Genomic DNA, 13,529 nt, shown 5'->3' with positions numbered 1-13,529 from the left:
TGAATGAGGGTTCAGGAACTCTAACCTATCTTCCTGTGCTTTGGTATCAGATAGAGGAGGTCATAAAAATCTCTGTTCTCTGCTCACTAGTGCAGAGAGGCTATATTTGTTCAATAGAGGACTCCTGTCTTGCCATACATAAATAATGGAAGAGAATTGGAGTGTTTTGCTTCAGCTCTCCTTAGTTATTCAACTCACAGCATAAAGAAAAGAGTGTGGTAGCATTACAGCTCATAAAAAACCAGATGAATTCTTTGTACTTGGGTATGAAGAGTGCGTCTGGAGTGCTATTAGTATCCTTCTCACCTAGAGCATGGTCAAATTGTAAAGCAAATCCTCTTGAAACCTAACCTTTTTCTTTCTTTCTGTGAATTTTTCAACTAGATGAGTTGTCTGCTCATTTAGAGAGCTGCATCGGGTGTTGTGTGAGGTTAATGGTAAAGGTGATGTGAGTGCAGCTGCTACTGGCCAGGTCTGTGTGTGAAGATACTGCTTAAGTAGCTGTAGTGCTAAATGTGTAGCTGTGTCTTAAGAAACAATCAGAATCAGTGACCTCAGATTTTTATCTCTGGTTTCTCAGCTTTAATTTTGCAGTAAGATAGTGAACACCTCTTCTAGCCACTGCAGCAATATAGAATATTTCTAAACTGGCTGCTCTACAATATGATACAGCCCTTAACAAAGGTGGACTCCAGTTTTGTCTGTCATTCAGGTGTATTTTCTTTCTTCAGTGTGCTTAATCACGTATGTAAGGGAGGCTAATTTAAATTTAATTATTTTATGGTTATGCATTTTGCTAGGGAAGGATAATTTGTGTCTCTCAGGTTAAGCAATTAGAATTAGTTAGCACTTATACAAATATTTTCTCTTTATAATAAATAAAGAGATTTTATAATAATAAATATAGAAAATTTATAATAAATTTCTCAAATTTCTACCTTATTGGAACATTTGAAAAATATTTTGTAATTATATACTTATATAATTAGTTAAAAAATGCTCTAAAATCTTTCCACACAGGAAGCTATGGAGATGCAAGCCATCACTTTCATATTTGTATGCGAGATGAGAAATAATATACTGATCTGAGTTGAAAAATTTACCTTAATTTCAAGCTTCTCACTGGAATTCAGGGACCTATGGAAGAATAAGATTAAGACTTCTTGACATGTTCAAGGGTTATTTAGAGAAAGAATGCATATCCCTTATAATTTTATTTTTTTTTTATTTTAGGCATTTCAAGTTTATGAGCCAGGAGTGCACATAATTGTTGTAAATTTTGCTTTTATTAATGAACTAATTTTAGCAGGTTTCACTATTCTGCAATTGCAAGAGAATGAAATTTACATTGGTTTTCATATTTAACAATCGCTTTTGAAACCACAAATAAACAAACAAAACCCCAAAGTGTTCTTTTCAAATTTGTCAGTGGTGTTAACTTGGCATGTATGGTAGGATTACTATAAAACTCAGCTAGTTAACGCTCTGGTTTAGAATTTAAAATATCATGAAGGGATACATTTGTCCAGAAATCCTCTTCTGGTCTTCATTTTCAAGGCATGGCACGTTATCAAATAGATGTGTTCTTGAAAGAAATGGGGGAAAAGGTTTTCTCTGTTCAGTGAGTCTGTGTTTTTATTGCTGCCATGGTTAAAGCCATAGTTTGTAGAAAAAAAGTTCTAATTCAGATTTTACAGAATTTGTATGCCTATTGTTACCTATCCTGATGGAAGCTATGTTGAGTCAGCATGAGGTTTAAGTTAGGTTCTTTCCTGTTTTAATCGAGGCAGAAATTCAAGGAGTTAGTCCAGCTTGTAGCTTCTAGAACTGTTTCATACACAGTAGATTTGATTTTATTAAGTAGGGAAAATGTACAGATGTTTTACCATCTCATTCATGAAAGGGTAATTAATAGTTGTTAATTTTTCAGTAATTTTTAGCCTGGCTTACATTCTTTTAAGCAACTAGATTTTATATTGATAATGAAGTTTCTAGAAGATTGTTACTCTATGCACCATTTTTCTGATGCAGACAAGTGAAAACTTTTATTTGTTACTTTTATCCAAGTGTCAGAGGAAATATCTGATACATAGAAATCTAAATGCTGCCTTTTTGGGGCAGTCTTTTGTCTGAAGGAAATTCTTCAGGCATACTTTTTTCACATCTGCTTTTGGTGTAAAGAAGAATTAAGTAGTACAGCATGTTAAATTCTTCCAATGGGAACTTTCCAAGTTGTAAATTAAGTGATTAAGAGTTGAGGACAAGCAGTCAGCATGAATGACTTAATTTTTTCCAAATAGTGTGTTGCTGTAGGGAACATTTCCATTTCTAGTGACAGAACCATTCTTGGCCATTCTGCTTCTGCAGTTTTCTCTACTAGAAGCAACAGAAAAGTCATGAAGGTCTGGACAATGAATTTGCCTTGGTAATAGCATCCACATACATTGAGTCAAAAAACCCCAAATATATAAAAAGTTATAATTGTTTTAAATGTTTGTGTTTTCTGGCATCAGCAGTGCTTTTAAGATTCCCTAAACTGGAAATCACAGATTTCAGCTATTCTTGTCTGTCCTTGAAGTTTTAGTTTTTCTTTTTTAAATTATTCTTTTAAAATGCCAATCCTACACAAAACATGTGTGATTTATTACATTTTTCTAACATCATAATTTCATTAGCATAAAATAAGTAAAGATGTTTCAGGAAAGCTAAGTGGTCTGTGGGATTTCCCATGGCGAGCTTATTAACTCTAGGGTCAACAATTGTTTCCATGACAACACTTCATACTTATAATCATCTTGAAATAAATAGGTGGTTACAGTTCAGGACATAATGATTCTTTCTCATGTAATGAAGTTTTAATTAATCTAATTAATATTGTGCCGGTAAATAAGTGTACATACTGTCTATAGTATCATCCACAAGATAATTTTTAATTTAGACATCTTTATTTCTTATAATATTTTTCTTCTATTATTAAATTCACATATGATTCTAGTGCAACTGTAATTACAGAGAAAAAAACTTCACACCTCTGAACTGTGCATAAAGCCAAATTAATGTTCTTTTTGTTTGAAATGAACCATTTATGTAGAACTCAAGAAAAATACAATACTGACCGTTTTAATAGCAGTATCACAGAAGTACTGTGTGTTATGAAGTAATAGTCTGTAACTGCCTCTGCTTTCCATTTTAGCAGTAAATTTCAGGAGTGTTCTTCAACTGGTCTATACTGCTTATTATATAGAAGTAGTTTCAAATTGAATGAGTACTTGTTTTAGTCATGTTACCAAACTAATTAGCCACTTATTAACAATCAGTCATTCTCTAAAAGCAATTAAAGGTACTATTTTCAGAGCAATCAATATTTGCCCTATTGGTTATTTGAGGATACAGTTTTTATGTTAGAACAACAACAAAAAAATCTTATTTTATCTGGTAAGTGATGTAGGAATAACTGAAAAGGGAAGATGTTTAAAGAATTCAGAAGTCAGGCCATGGCTAATAAGCCTTATAGAAAGACTGTACATGCAGATCTCAATGTTCTTTATCCTCAAAAGCTACCTATCACATTAGAAAATTTGGAAACACAGTTGTACATTTATAGCTCTGCATCTTATTCCCATTTCTCACAACCTCCATGTAAGTCAATGCCAAAATTAACATAGAAGAAATAATATATCTGAAAAGCTGTGGAGAGCAGTATGTGCCTCTTTTCAGATATAAAAAATCTTCATATATTACTTCTGTTTAGTCTAGGATTAGGGACTGCCACATGTGAGCTTTTACCAAAAAAATATAGTGTCCTGGGGACCAGCAGTTCCTACAAATGCCGGCAGTGCTTGCTGTACTATATATATGGGGCTGTTTAAAGGGATTCAGTAACAAACTTTACAATAATCTCTAGTCTGATGTTCCATAACACTGAATTACAGCCATGTACTTCTCCTGTTTATCTCCATATTAGTCTATTTGTAGAAACAGCCAATACGCTTTAGTAAATGTATAATTAATTGTCTTTAACTTCCCTGCTGTAAACTTAATCTGGGGATGGAATATAAGGGTTACAATAGGATTACACTCCAGAAAGTCAGTAGGAGTGAAAGGAATGGAGTATTTTGCGAAGTAGGTGTATTTTCAGCAGGAAGCTGTGAGCTGTCTCCCAAGATGTAAAGCATAGCAGTGGTTTACTCGTGTGAGAATGGCACTCAGTTGATTACAGGATGCTGCACCTACATACCCTTGGCACTTCCATGCAACCTGCAGTTCAAATTTCTTTGCAGAGGCATAATGTTGTACAAGGAAAAATAGAAGTTAAGGGATGTAAGTAAACCAAACTCACGACAAGGAAGCTGATGAACTGGAAAGATTTAGGGAGATTTTTTGGTCTTGTCAAAGTTGCAGACTTGTGCTAACATTGGTTGTATTCCGGCTGGCTACCATGGGTGAAAAAGAAGCAGGGAAAAGAGAAAGGATACATGGGGTTTATTCTCCTGGATACGAACAAAGGCTTCGAGGTTTACTAAAGTAGGAAAGATGTTCTAAAGAGTAAACTGATTAGGTGAAGTATCTTCAGAATGTCCAGTAATATAATGATGGCATATTAATATGAGAAATTACAAATAATGAAAGGATTATCAGGAAACAAATCTGTACACCATTTTTCTAAGAGGCCTGAAGTCCTGACAGCACTTGACATGCAGAAGTATCAGACATCATGAGTGGAAGGAAGAAGCTATTGCTGATATTGTACAATAATCCATATTCACACTTTTATGTCTTTCAGACTTAGCAACTTTGCAGACCTAAACTCAGTATTTCATTCCTCTACAATTAGCTGTATATGTATATATACATATAGCTGGATATATATATATATATATATGTATGTATGTATGCATGTATGTATATATACACCTGTATATTTACACAGAGGCATTCCTGCAAGCATACCACTTACTATTGCAGCCTGACAAAAGTTTAAAAGGAGGAAAGTTTACCAGATGTCATAATGGATGTCTGAGACATCCTTTTGTTGTTGTTTTGTTCTTTTTCCTTCTTGACATTCCACTAACTGTCACACAAAATTTCTTGAAGAAATTATCTTGCAGGATAATTTCTCATCTTAGTTCAAGTGTGAATTTGAGAAAACAGAAAGGAATTTGGAAATTATTTAGGAAAGGCCAAAAGATTCAAGACTATGTGGTAATTTAATTCAAATATTTTGAAGTGAAAGGAGAATCTCAAACTCATTGTTCCCTATATTGTCTCAGACATTTTTAGTGATCTGTTGTATCACATAACGCCTGTTGAAGTATAGGAATTGCAATAATCAGTGTTATAAACTAGATATCATAGTGAACTGAAAGGTAGGATTTTAAGTTGTATTCCCCATATTTTACTTCTTAGATGAATTGTAATCTTTGTTCCTCAGGTTTAGTGTTTTCGATAACTGACATGATTAAACATAAAAGTTTGCATAGGATAAGAGTGTATATAGTAGCACAAGAAATAAAAATATGAGGATCATTTATGGTTACCCATAAAATAATAAAATGGCAAGCCCAGCAAGGATATAATCCAGTTCTTGTGCTTTGAGAAGACTAGTAAGAGATTTATTGACTATGTGAGAAATCAACCTTTTGTTTGTTAGTAAATACAAATCCAGAAAGTGATACATGTATTCAAAAAGCCATTTCTGAAAGTATGAATTGCTCAGTAGTACTGGGTCTTTATTTTTACTTAGTCCAATATCCTTTTCTTTTTTCCATTTGTTCAGTGGGTTTTTTTTTCGCAAATAGCTCCTGCCTATTTGATTATAGGTGGTTCAACAAGCCTAATCTCCTCTTTCTCGAATGTAAGGGTTAAATCAAGATGTGCCTGAAAGACTAGAAAATTCTCTCTCCAGATGTGGCAAAGGATATAAAGGCTGTTGAAAAATGTAAATTAAGTTCATATCAGACCTGCTTTCTTTTAGCAAAGAGTTGACATGTGAGAGAGGTATCCCAAGGAAAAGAGAGTTTTCATGTCAACAAATTTGAGCAAAGGAGGATTTAAATGCAGTTGCAGTTCTTCTGGAAATGTATCAAATAAATTAATATCCTCCTGAAAGCAAATCCCTAAGGTTGTCTCACCTCTGTAAGTTGTGGGCTTACCAGGATCATGCTATTCTAAGGGAAGTCATCCTTCAGGTACGTGGAAGACAACTCTGGTGTTTTAATCCTGAGTTATTTGAATTGGCAACTAGACTGGCTCATTAAGTGAAAAGTTTGGAAAAGGAAAAATTTTACATGTCCTTACTTTTGAGATGCATCTGCAGCCCTAGAGAACAAGGTATTGAAACAAGCTAAAGACAGAGCTCAGTGGACAGCAAATGCCCAAGTGATCTCTCCAAAATTTGAACCTGCTCTTCCAAGGACAATATTGCATTAAATTTTCCTGAACCCGCTTTTACCCAGCTTGTAGATGAGAATTTGTAAATGAGCTGATGATTTTTATCTGACAGGCCAAAATAAGTTCCTTTGTCATATGAAAGCAAGTCGTTCAGTTAAGGTTACCTGGAGATGTATTGTCTTAGGGCAAGTTCCTACATATGTATGAAAACCTATGGAACAGCTGCCCTGTTTCATAAACCCTTTTTCTTATTTTTTTCCCTCCAGTTTTATCCATTTTCCTTTCTGTGCAGAATTCTTGCTAAACTGTTTTTAACACTTGAGATTTAGGTACTAAATTATCTAATCATGGAAAGGTGCTTTTAAAAAAAAAATCTATTTCCTAGATCTAGCTAGTTCTAGAATCTATCAGTTCTAGCTGAACTGATGTTCTTGGATTCTCTCAAAAGAAGTCTTTTAAACTAAGAAACACTTCACTGTCTCAAGAGAGAAATAGTGTTTCTTTGAGATGAAAGAACCCAGACTGAGAGTAACAGGAGACAAGGAGGACTGTTTTGCCAAAACTGAGTAACTTCAGAAGTTTGCTCAATGTACCGTTTTAATTCAGCAAACATGGAGGACTGTATTGGCCCAAACTTGAAAACAAATTATAAAGAAGACAAAAGATAGACTCTTGCTGCTGGTCTCTCTGTTTTTTTGTTTTTTTGTTTTTCTTTTTTTTTTCCTTTTCTGTTTTCTTTGGTTTTTATTGCCTGTAGTACCAATGTACTAGCTCTTGCACAAGCCCAGTGAGGTCAGCACCATATATAATTTCTGTAACAAAATCAAGTAAATTCTGTATTGTAACAGCACAATCCTAGCAACACTTCACTAGTTGTCTCTTCTACCAGTTGTGCATCGAGAAAGTGTTTTTAACCAAACTCGGACTCCAGTTTCCACTTCCTGTTGAGTCCAGATTGTGTCAGATTCATACACCAACTTACTCCATCCAATTTCTGAATCTAAACATCACTGTGTTTTTTGTCTTCTGTATTTGTCTAAAAATATTGCTGTGTACTTGTTAAGGATTTTACATTTATATGCAAATGTAAATGAAAGAGCAATCAAACTAAAGTAAAGTAAATAATAAATAAATAAATAATAGCAAATAAAGTAAATAAAAATCTGCCCGTTTTGTTGGATCTCATTTCCAGGGGGTTTATTTACTATCAGCAACATATTTTACTGACATTATGCTTGTTTTTATATGTTACATATTTCTGTCTTAGGATGATAGACTATTTTTTTTCCTAATTATCTACATGACATTATGAAGTTAGGTATTATTTGAAAATTGTGATTCATAGGAATCATTATATAATGTATCTTGAAGACGTGGAACCAAAGCTGCTATTTAAAGGATGTTACTTTTAGAACATTCCTGAATTTTTCACCTTTTTTTTAAATTTTCCAATACAGATAACAATACCCAGACCTTCAGTGGCATCCACACAATCTGCTTCAGAGAGCTTTCACTATGGCCATCAACTAGAGAGAAGAGAGCAGGACGGTCAGTCTGTGGAACACACTGTGGAACTTTCCTCTCCAAAGGAAGGTTTGCCAGGTTTGGTTGGGACAGAGGATGCACTTCCAGCTAGTGCCAGCAGAACAGATTTGATGCTTAATATTAACCAAGAGGTGCTTGGCAGGGAAGGACTTGTAAAAGAATCTGTTGATGTCCTGGACTGTGACCAAAAGGATCTATCTGAACACAATGGGATACAGGAAGAGGAAGAACTTGGAAAGATTCCTGTGGAGGAGGCTGAGGAAGAAGGCCTCCCAGTGGTTTCTGAGGATGCCGTTGAAATGCTAAGCAAAGAACAAAATTCTTTGCCAGGAAACTCAAAATCTGCAGAGGAGGAACCTCTAACAAGTACTGAGGCAGCTCAAGAATCAAAGTCAAAGCCTGTCTGTTTGGTGCCAAATCAAGATGAGGTTCTGAAGTCAATAGCACCAAAAACATCAGAATTGTCTCCCTCAAGACTTAATAACGCACATGTCAATAGACAGGCAAGCAAAATAGCAACCGTTCAGGAAAATGGTTTTCATTCTGATAAGGAAGAAGTCCATAGCCAAGACTTGAAATGCCACCAAGTGGCCCTTACTACTTTTTTGCAGCAGGAAAATAAAAAAGAGAAAAATGCTCCCAGAAATGGAGAGTTATTCCACTGCATTTCAGAAAATGAGAATTCTTATCGATCTAAGAAGGACTCGGTTAAAACTTCTTTTGTATTCAGGCAGAGTCGAATCCCAGTTTTAGCACAAGAAATAGACTCAATGTCAGATTCCTCTTCTGTTTCTGCGAAGGAAAAGCTTCTTCTAAAAAAGGCCCATCAGACAGACTTGGTCAAATTACTTATGGAAAAGAGACAGCTCAAATCTTTCCTTGGTGACCTCTCAAGTGCCTCTGATAAGTCACTGGAGGAAAAAACGGCTGCTGCTCCAGTACCATTTTCTGAGGATGATGTCTTAGCTTCATTTTCTAGATTGACACTGGACTCTCATTTCAGTAAGCAGAATGAAGATAGCTCTTTGTCTCCAAGCAGCCCTCAGTCCAGAAAAAGCAAGATTCCAAGGCCGGTGTCTTGGGCAACCACTGATCAAGTCACCAGTTCAAGTTCAGCTCAGTTCTTTCCTCGGCCACCACCAGGAAAACCGCCTACTAGACCTGGGGTTGAAGCTAGGTAATGCAGAGAAAATAGAAATAGATTTTCAGATTGGAAATGGATTTGAGCTAGACTGCAGTTACTGTGCAGGATGTAACCCTGTAGAAGTTCCATCCTTTAACTAATTTTTTAAAAAATGCTGAGCTTCAATTCTCTGAGAAACTTTACATTGTTGGAGAATGATTGAGGAGAAGCTGTTACACAAGAATGAGCCTGGTTCACTGTTAAAACTAATACATCAATAGATGTGTATTCAATATTTTGAAATCTGACAATATGTAACTAAATCTTTACACATTTTTTTAAAGTGAGGTCACTTTTCCAGACCTGCTGGTTATTTGCAAACCCATTGAAATTTTTAGAAGCTGTTACATTTAGCCCCCTTGAAAATTTTCCTGTTCTTAATGTAGACATTGTAAATATTTGAAGATTCCAGTCATCAACATTGAGTCAGTTAGCTATGCTCAGATCATGTCTAAGTAAAGCAACTAACTAAAGGAGGGCAGAGTGAATTTTAGAAGACCACCTCTTTGCCCCATCTATATGCAGACAACCACAATCTAGTTTCATCAGTGTCTACATTCCCAAGATAGGGATGATTTTGATACAGTTGTGCAAAATCCTTTGAAGGAATTTGCAGTGGGACTTGTCATCCCTTAAAATTGTATGGGAGTGTACTGATGGTGCACAGGATGTGTCCCTCTGAAACAATGGCAATAAGCACTGCTCTTCAGTGCACTTCTTCCAATACCACCAGGAAATTTCAGTTATCCTGTAAATACTGAGGCTGTTTATGTGGGTGAGTTTATGTAAATGTAAATACTGTGTTGAGCTGAACAACACAGAAGTCAAAACCTAGATCCAAACATTTCTACCTAATGGGAAAATTGAGCTCCAGATATCTGTTTAGCAATGCAAGCTCCTCTTTAGTTTCTAGTGATACAGAGTTTCTATTTGAATTTTAGTGAATAGGTGGAAATAGAAATAATCTTTCTTCATTTCTTCTTAAGGTTGCGCAGATACAGAGTCCTAGGCAGTAGCAGCTCGGACTCAGATCTTATCTCTCGTCTGGCTCAAATCCTACAGAATGGATCTCAAAGACCAAGGAGTTCTACCCAGTGTAAGAGTCCGGGATCTCCACATAGTCCAAAAACACCACCCAAGAGCCCCGTCATCCCCCGCCGCAGTCCCAGTGCCTCTCCTAGGAGCTCTTCTTTACCCCGTACTGCCAGTTCTTCTCCATCCCGGGCTGGGAGATCCCATCATGATCAGAGGAGTTCTTCCCCACATTTTGGGAGGAGTAAATCACCTCCTAGCCATTCAGGCTCCTCATCTTCTAGGAGGTCCTGCCAACAAGAGCACTGCTGCAACAAAACAAGCAAGAATGGTCTGAAAGGATCGGGCAGTTCTTTCCACCATTCCCCAAACACTAAGACTTCCACAGGAAAGAGCAAATCAACTACTAAGCTTAGCAGATAGGAATTGGGCCTTGACAGGTATAAAGTCTCCTCCTAAATCTGATGCATGTTGTGTCTGTGTACTGTGTATTTAAAAAAAATAATCAAAAAAGTATATTAAAAAAAGGTGTTGAATCTGCACATTTTAAAGAAAGTAGCCATTGTAAACTATTCATGAGAAAGCATTCTGTGTAAATAAGTGGCCAGGCTTTGCCTTAGAGCAGGCAGCAAGCAGATCCAAAAGATGGGAAGTAGAGGCCAGGATAAAAATGACTGGGTAGTCAAAGAGGTGCAATGTATTTAGAGTGAGAAAGTATCTTGAAGGTGAGTGTTTTAAAACTATATTAATCTTGATGTGTTTAGTTTCCCTAGTTAGAAGATTTGGCCTAATTATTTAAGGCCTTACATACTCAAGGAGTATGTAAGAAACAGTTATTCCCAAAATGACGTCACCACTTGGGAGATAAGTGCTGCTCAAGCATTTATTTGCAGTTTTAAAAAAGCACACAGTTTAGAAGATGTTATTTTTACCTTATAAATTTCTTTGATTTTGAGCTGCACTCACCTCTGAGTCACTGAGTGCCCATTTTGTCCTCTATAATGGCACAGATTTTTTACCTAAGTATCATATACCTTACCCCTTTTTGATACTGATGAAATTAAAGAAATGAACAATTGACAAGATGTTTTTGTACCAAAACTATTTAGAAATTTGTTCAGCAGTAATTAGGATCCAAGAAGCTGATTCTCAGTTCTATATCATACAGTGTATTGGGAGTCATAGTGGGGTTCTTCAAACCACATTTGGTAGGATTAGGAAAAGCATTCCTTCCTAGGAAATGAGAGAAAGGAGTAGATGTATGCACTTCACTGGATGTTGCAGATTTACAGTAAAATGCAGTGTAAGTTAGAAAATAAGAACCTTCCTTTACCCCCTTAATTCAACTGAAAAAAGAACCTTTGTTGTTGCTGACTTTTGTTTTTCCATTAGTTATGGATCACTTGAACCCCAGAACTTACAATGCAGAGATGATTACCAATCAAGATTTGGTTTTTTGGTCATTTGTTTTCTAAAATCATGAAAGATGAAACAGAGATGAGGAGATTGTCTACTTTGTGAGCTTTATAGGTTAAGGGTGATGGAAATATGCTTAAAACCCTTACAAAATCTGGGTAAGAATATTAATCATGAAAGCAAAATATATGGAAAGAAATCTGAAATATTTTTTATATTGGATTCTTGTCATTCTGTTTCCTAAATGCGTTTTTGACAGCTAAGCTTTGTTGACTCTCAGTAAAGTCCATGGTGTTTAATTCCTCCAACTTTATTAGGTAGTTACTTAGTAACATCTTGTGCTCTGCGGGAACTCTGTAGGGAATGAAAGTTGTGGCACCTTTTGCTATATTCAGAAAAGTGTAGTGGGTCAGAACAGGGACACACAAGAACACAAGGCCGGGAACGATGCAGCCAACTCTCCTCCCTAATGATTCCTGTTGTGGAGACTCTGGATGCGTAGGACACTTGTCAGTTACTGATCTGCTTGCTGTAGTCATATGCCTCTCCAGCCAGCATCTGTGCTTTTTTATTTAACCTCTGCCAAATTAATACCTTTGGATTAAAAAGGGAATATTTTGTCTCTGAGCTAACACATTCTAATGCTGCATTAAAGCTGCCCTAGAGCTGCACTGAATTTCACTTGCTTTGTCAGACTATGTTGATTTTTTTCTTTTCTTACTATGACTATGTATATTGTTTCCCATATGTAATGTAGCACAGTGTGGAACCTTAATTTCATTCAGGTTTCAAGCACTACAGATGAATGCAATAGGTAGGGTATACCTGCTTTTTCTGAAGAAACTGTACCATTGGAAAGTCCTATTCCTTTGTATTATATTGTATAATAGGTGCTATACCAATAATTGCATGTCCTCATGGTAAATTATATAATATAAATATTTATATATACATATGTGTATATGCTTATATAAACTCATTCTTTCTCATTTTTCATTTGTAATTTATGGACCACAAATAATATAGTTCCCATTCTGTTAGTTCCCATATACTTACCTCTTCTATTTGCCCCTGCACCCCTGGCAAAAAAAAGTCTGGAATGCACAAATTCTAATAGCCTTTATACCTTGGTACAAAATTGAAGGACTGCTGATTTCTCAACCAGCCAATGTTTTGTCTTGCAGCTTGTTTTTTTTTTTTTAATTTCTAATTTCATGTGTACATTTGCATATGGAACAAGAACAAAGACTCAAAAGGTATTTTTATTTTTTACTACAAATAGGTTTTACTCATTTTTATTTCATAATGTGAGTTCTTAATTGTGAATACTTGTCATATAAGAACAGTGACAGTCTATGAATACCTAATGGATGAATGTGACAACAGCAAATTCCATCTTTTCCTTCCTGTTTTCTACATGTTTCTGTATGGTATACCATAAAAAAGAATTTGGTTACATTGTGATGTTTTTGTCCTGGGCACTTGCTGGAATTATTTGTTAAGGTGGTGTGGCAGCCCATGATTATTTTTCCTTATTTCTGGAAAGCATTTATTATCATCATGTAAGTTTATTCCTACATTACATTGTCAGTTTTCATAAGTACTAACTTTATGCATCCTTGCCTGAAAATGCTGAAGTTGAGGTGTTTAAATTTTCTCTCTAGTGTAACAGAATCCAGAAGTGGTAACTCCTTTACAGGTGAGAGAGCATATAACACCTATTTTATGTTGTCTTCAAAGTACAGGCTTGTCCATTGTTAGACATTACTATGTAAAATAAACCAATGCTGTAGAAATTCACTTGTACTTGAACTACTTGCCAATGTAAAAATAGTAATGCCAAAAAGAAAAAGAGAAATCAATTGTGATTGATGACACAGGCTTCTTTTGGTGATGAAAAAGTTAAAAGGACTCCCAGTTGCTTTTTTGCTGTGGATGCAAAAGAATCTAAGGAGAAAATCAT

General features: G+C 35.6%; 1 protein-coding gene across 2 annotated transcripts in view; it reads left to right on the top strand.

The window, feature by feature from the left end:
- TTBK2 (tau tubulin kinase 2) overlaps nt 1-12,247 on the top strand; it is a 77,699-nt gene extending 65,452 nt beyond the window's left edge. For both annotated transcript variants that reach the window (XM_005522506.3, XM_014251920.2), the window contains 2 exons: nt 7,848-9,112; nt 10,105-12,247. In XM_005522506.3, coding sequence (XP_005522563.1) covers nt 7,848-9,112; nt 10,105-10,573 — 1,734 coding nt within the window. In that variant the 3' untranslated portion in view covers nt 10,574-12,247. The remainder of the gene's footprint in view (nt 1-7,847; nt 9,113-10,104) is intronic.
- The last annotated feature ends 1,282 nt before the right edge of the window (nt 12,248-13,529 follow it).

Source organism: Pseudopodoces humilis, chromosome 7 (assembly GCF_049639895.1).
Source record: "Pseudopodoces humilis isolate 2021_Gansu_Grassland_sample_001 chromosome 7, ASM4963989v1, whole genome shotgun sequence".
In the NCBI taxonomy this organism is placed as follows: Eukaryota; Metazoa; Chordata; class Aves; order Passeriformes; family Paridae; genus Pseudopodoces; species Pseudopodoces humilis.
Note: the sequence above shows the minus strand (reverse complement) of the source record. Positions and strands in the feature narration are given on the sequence as shown.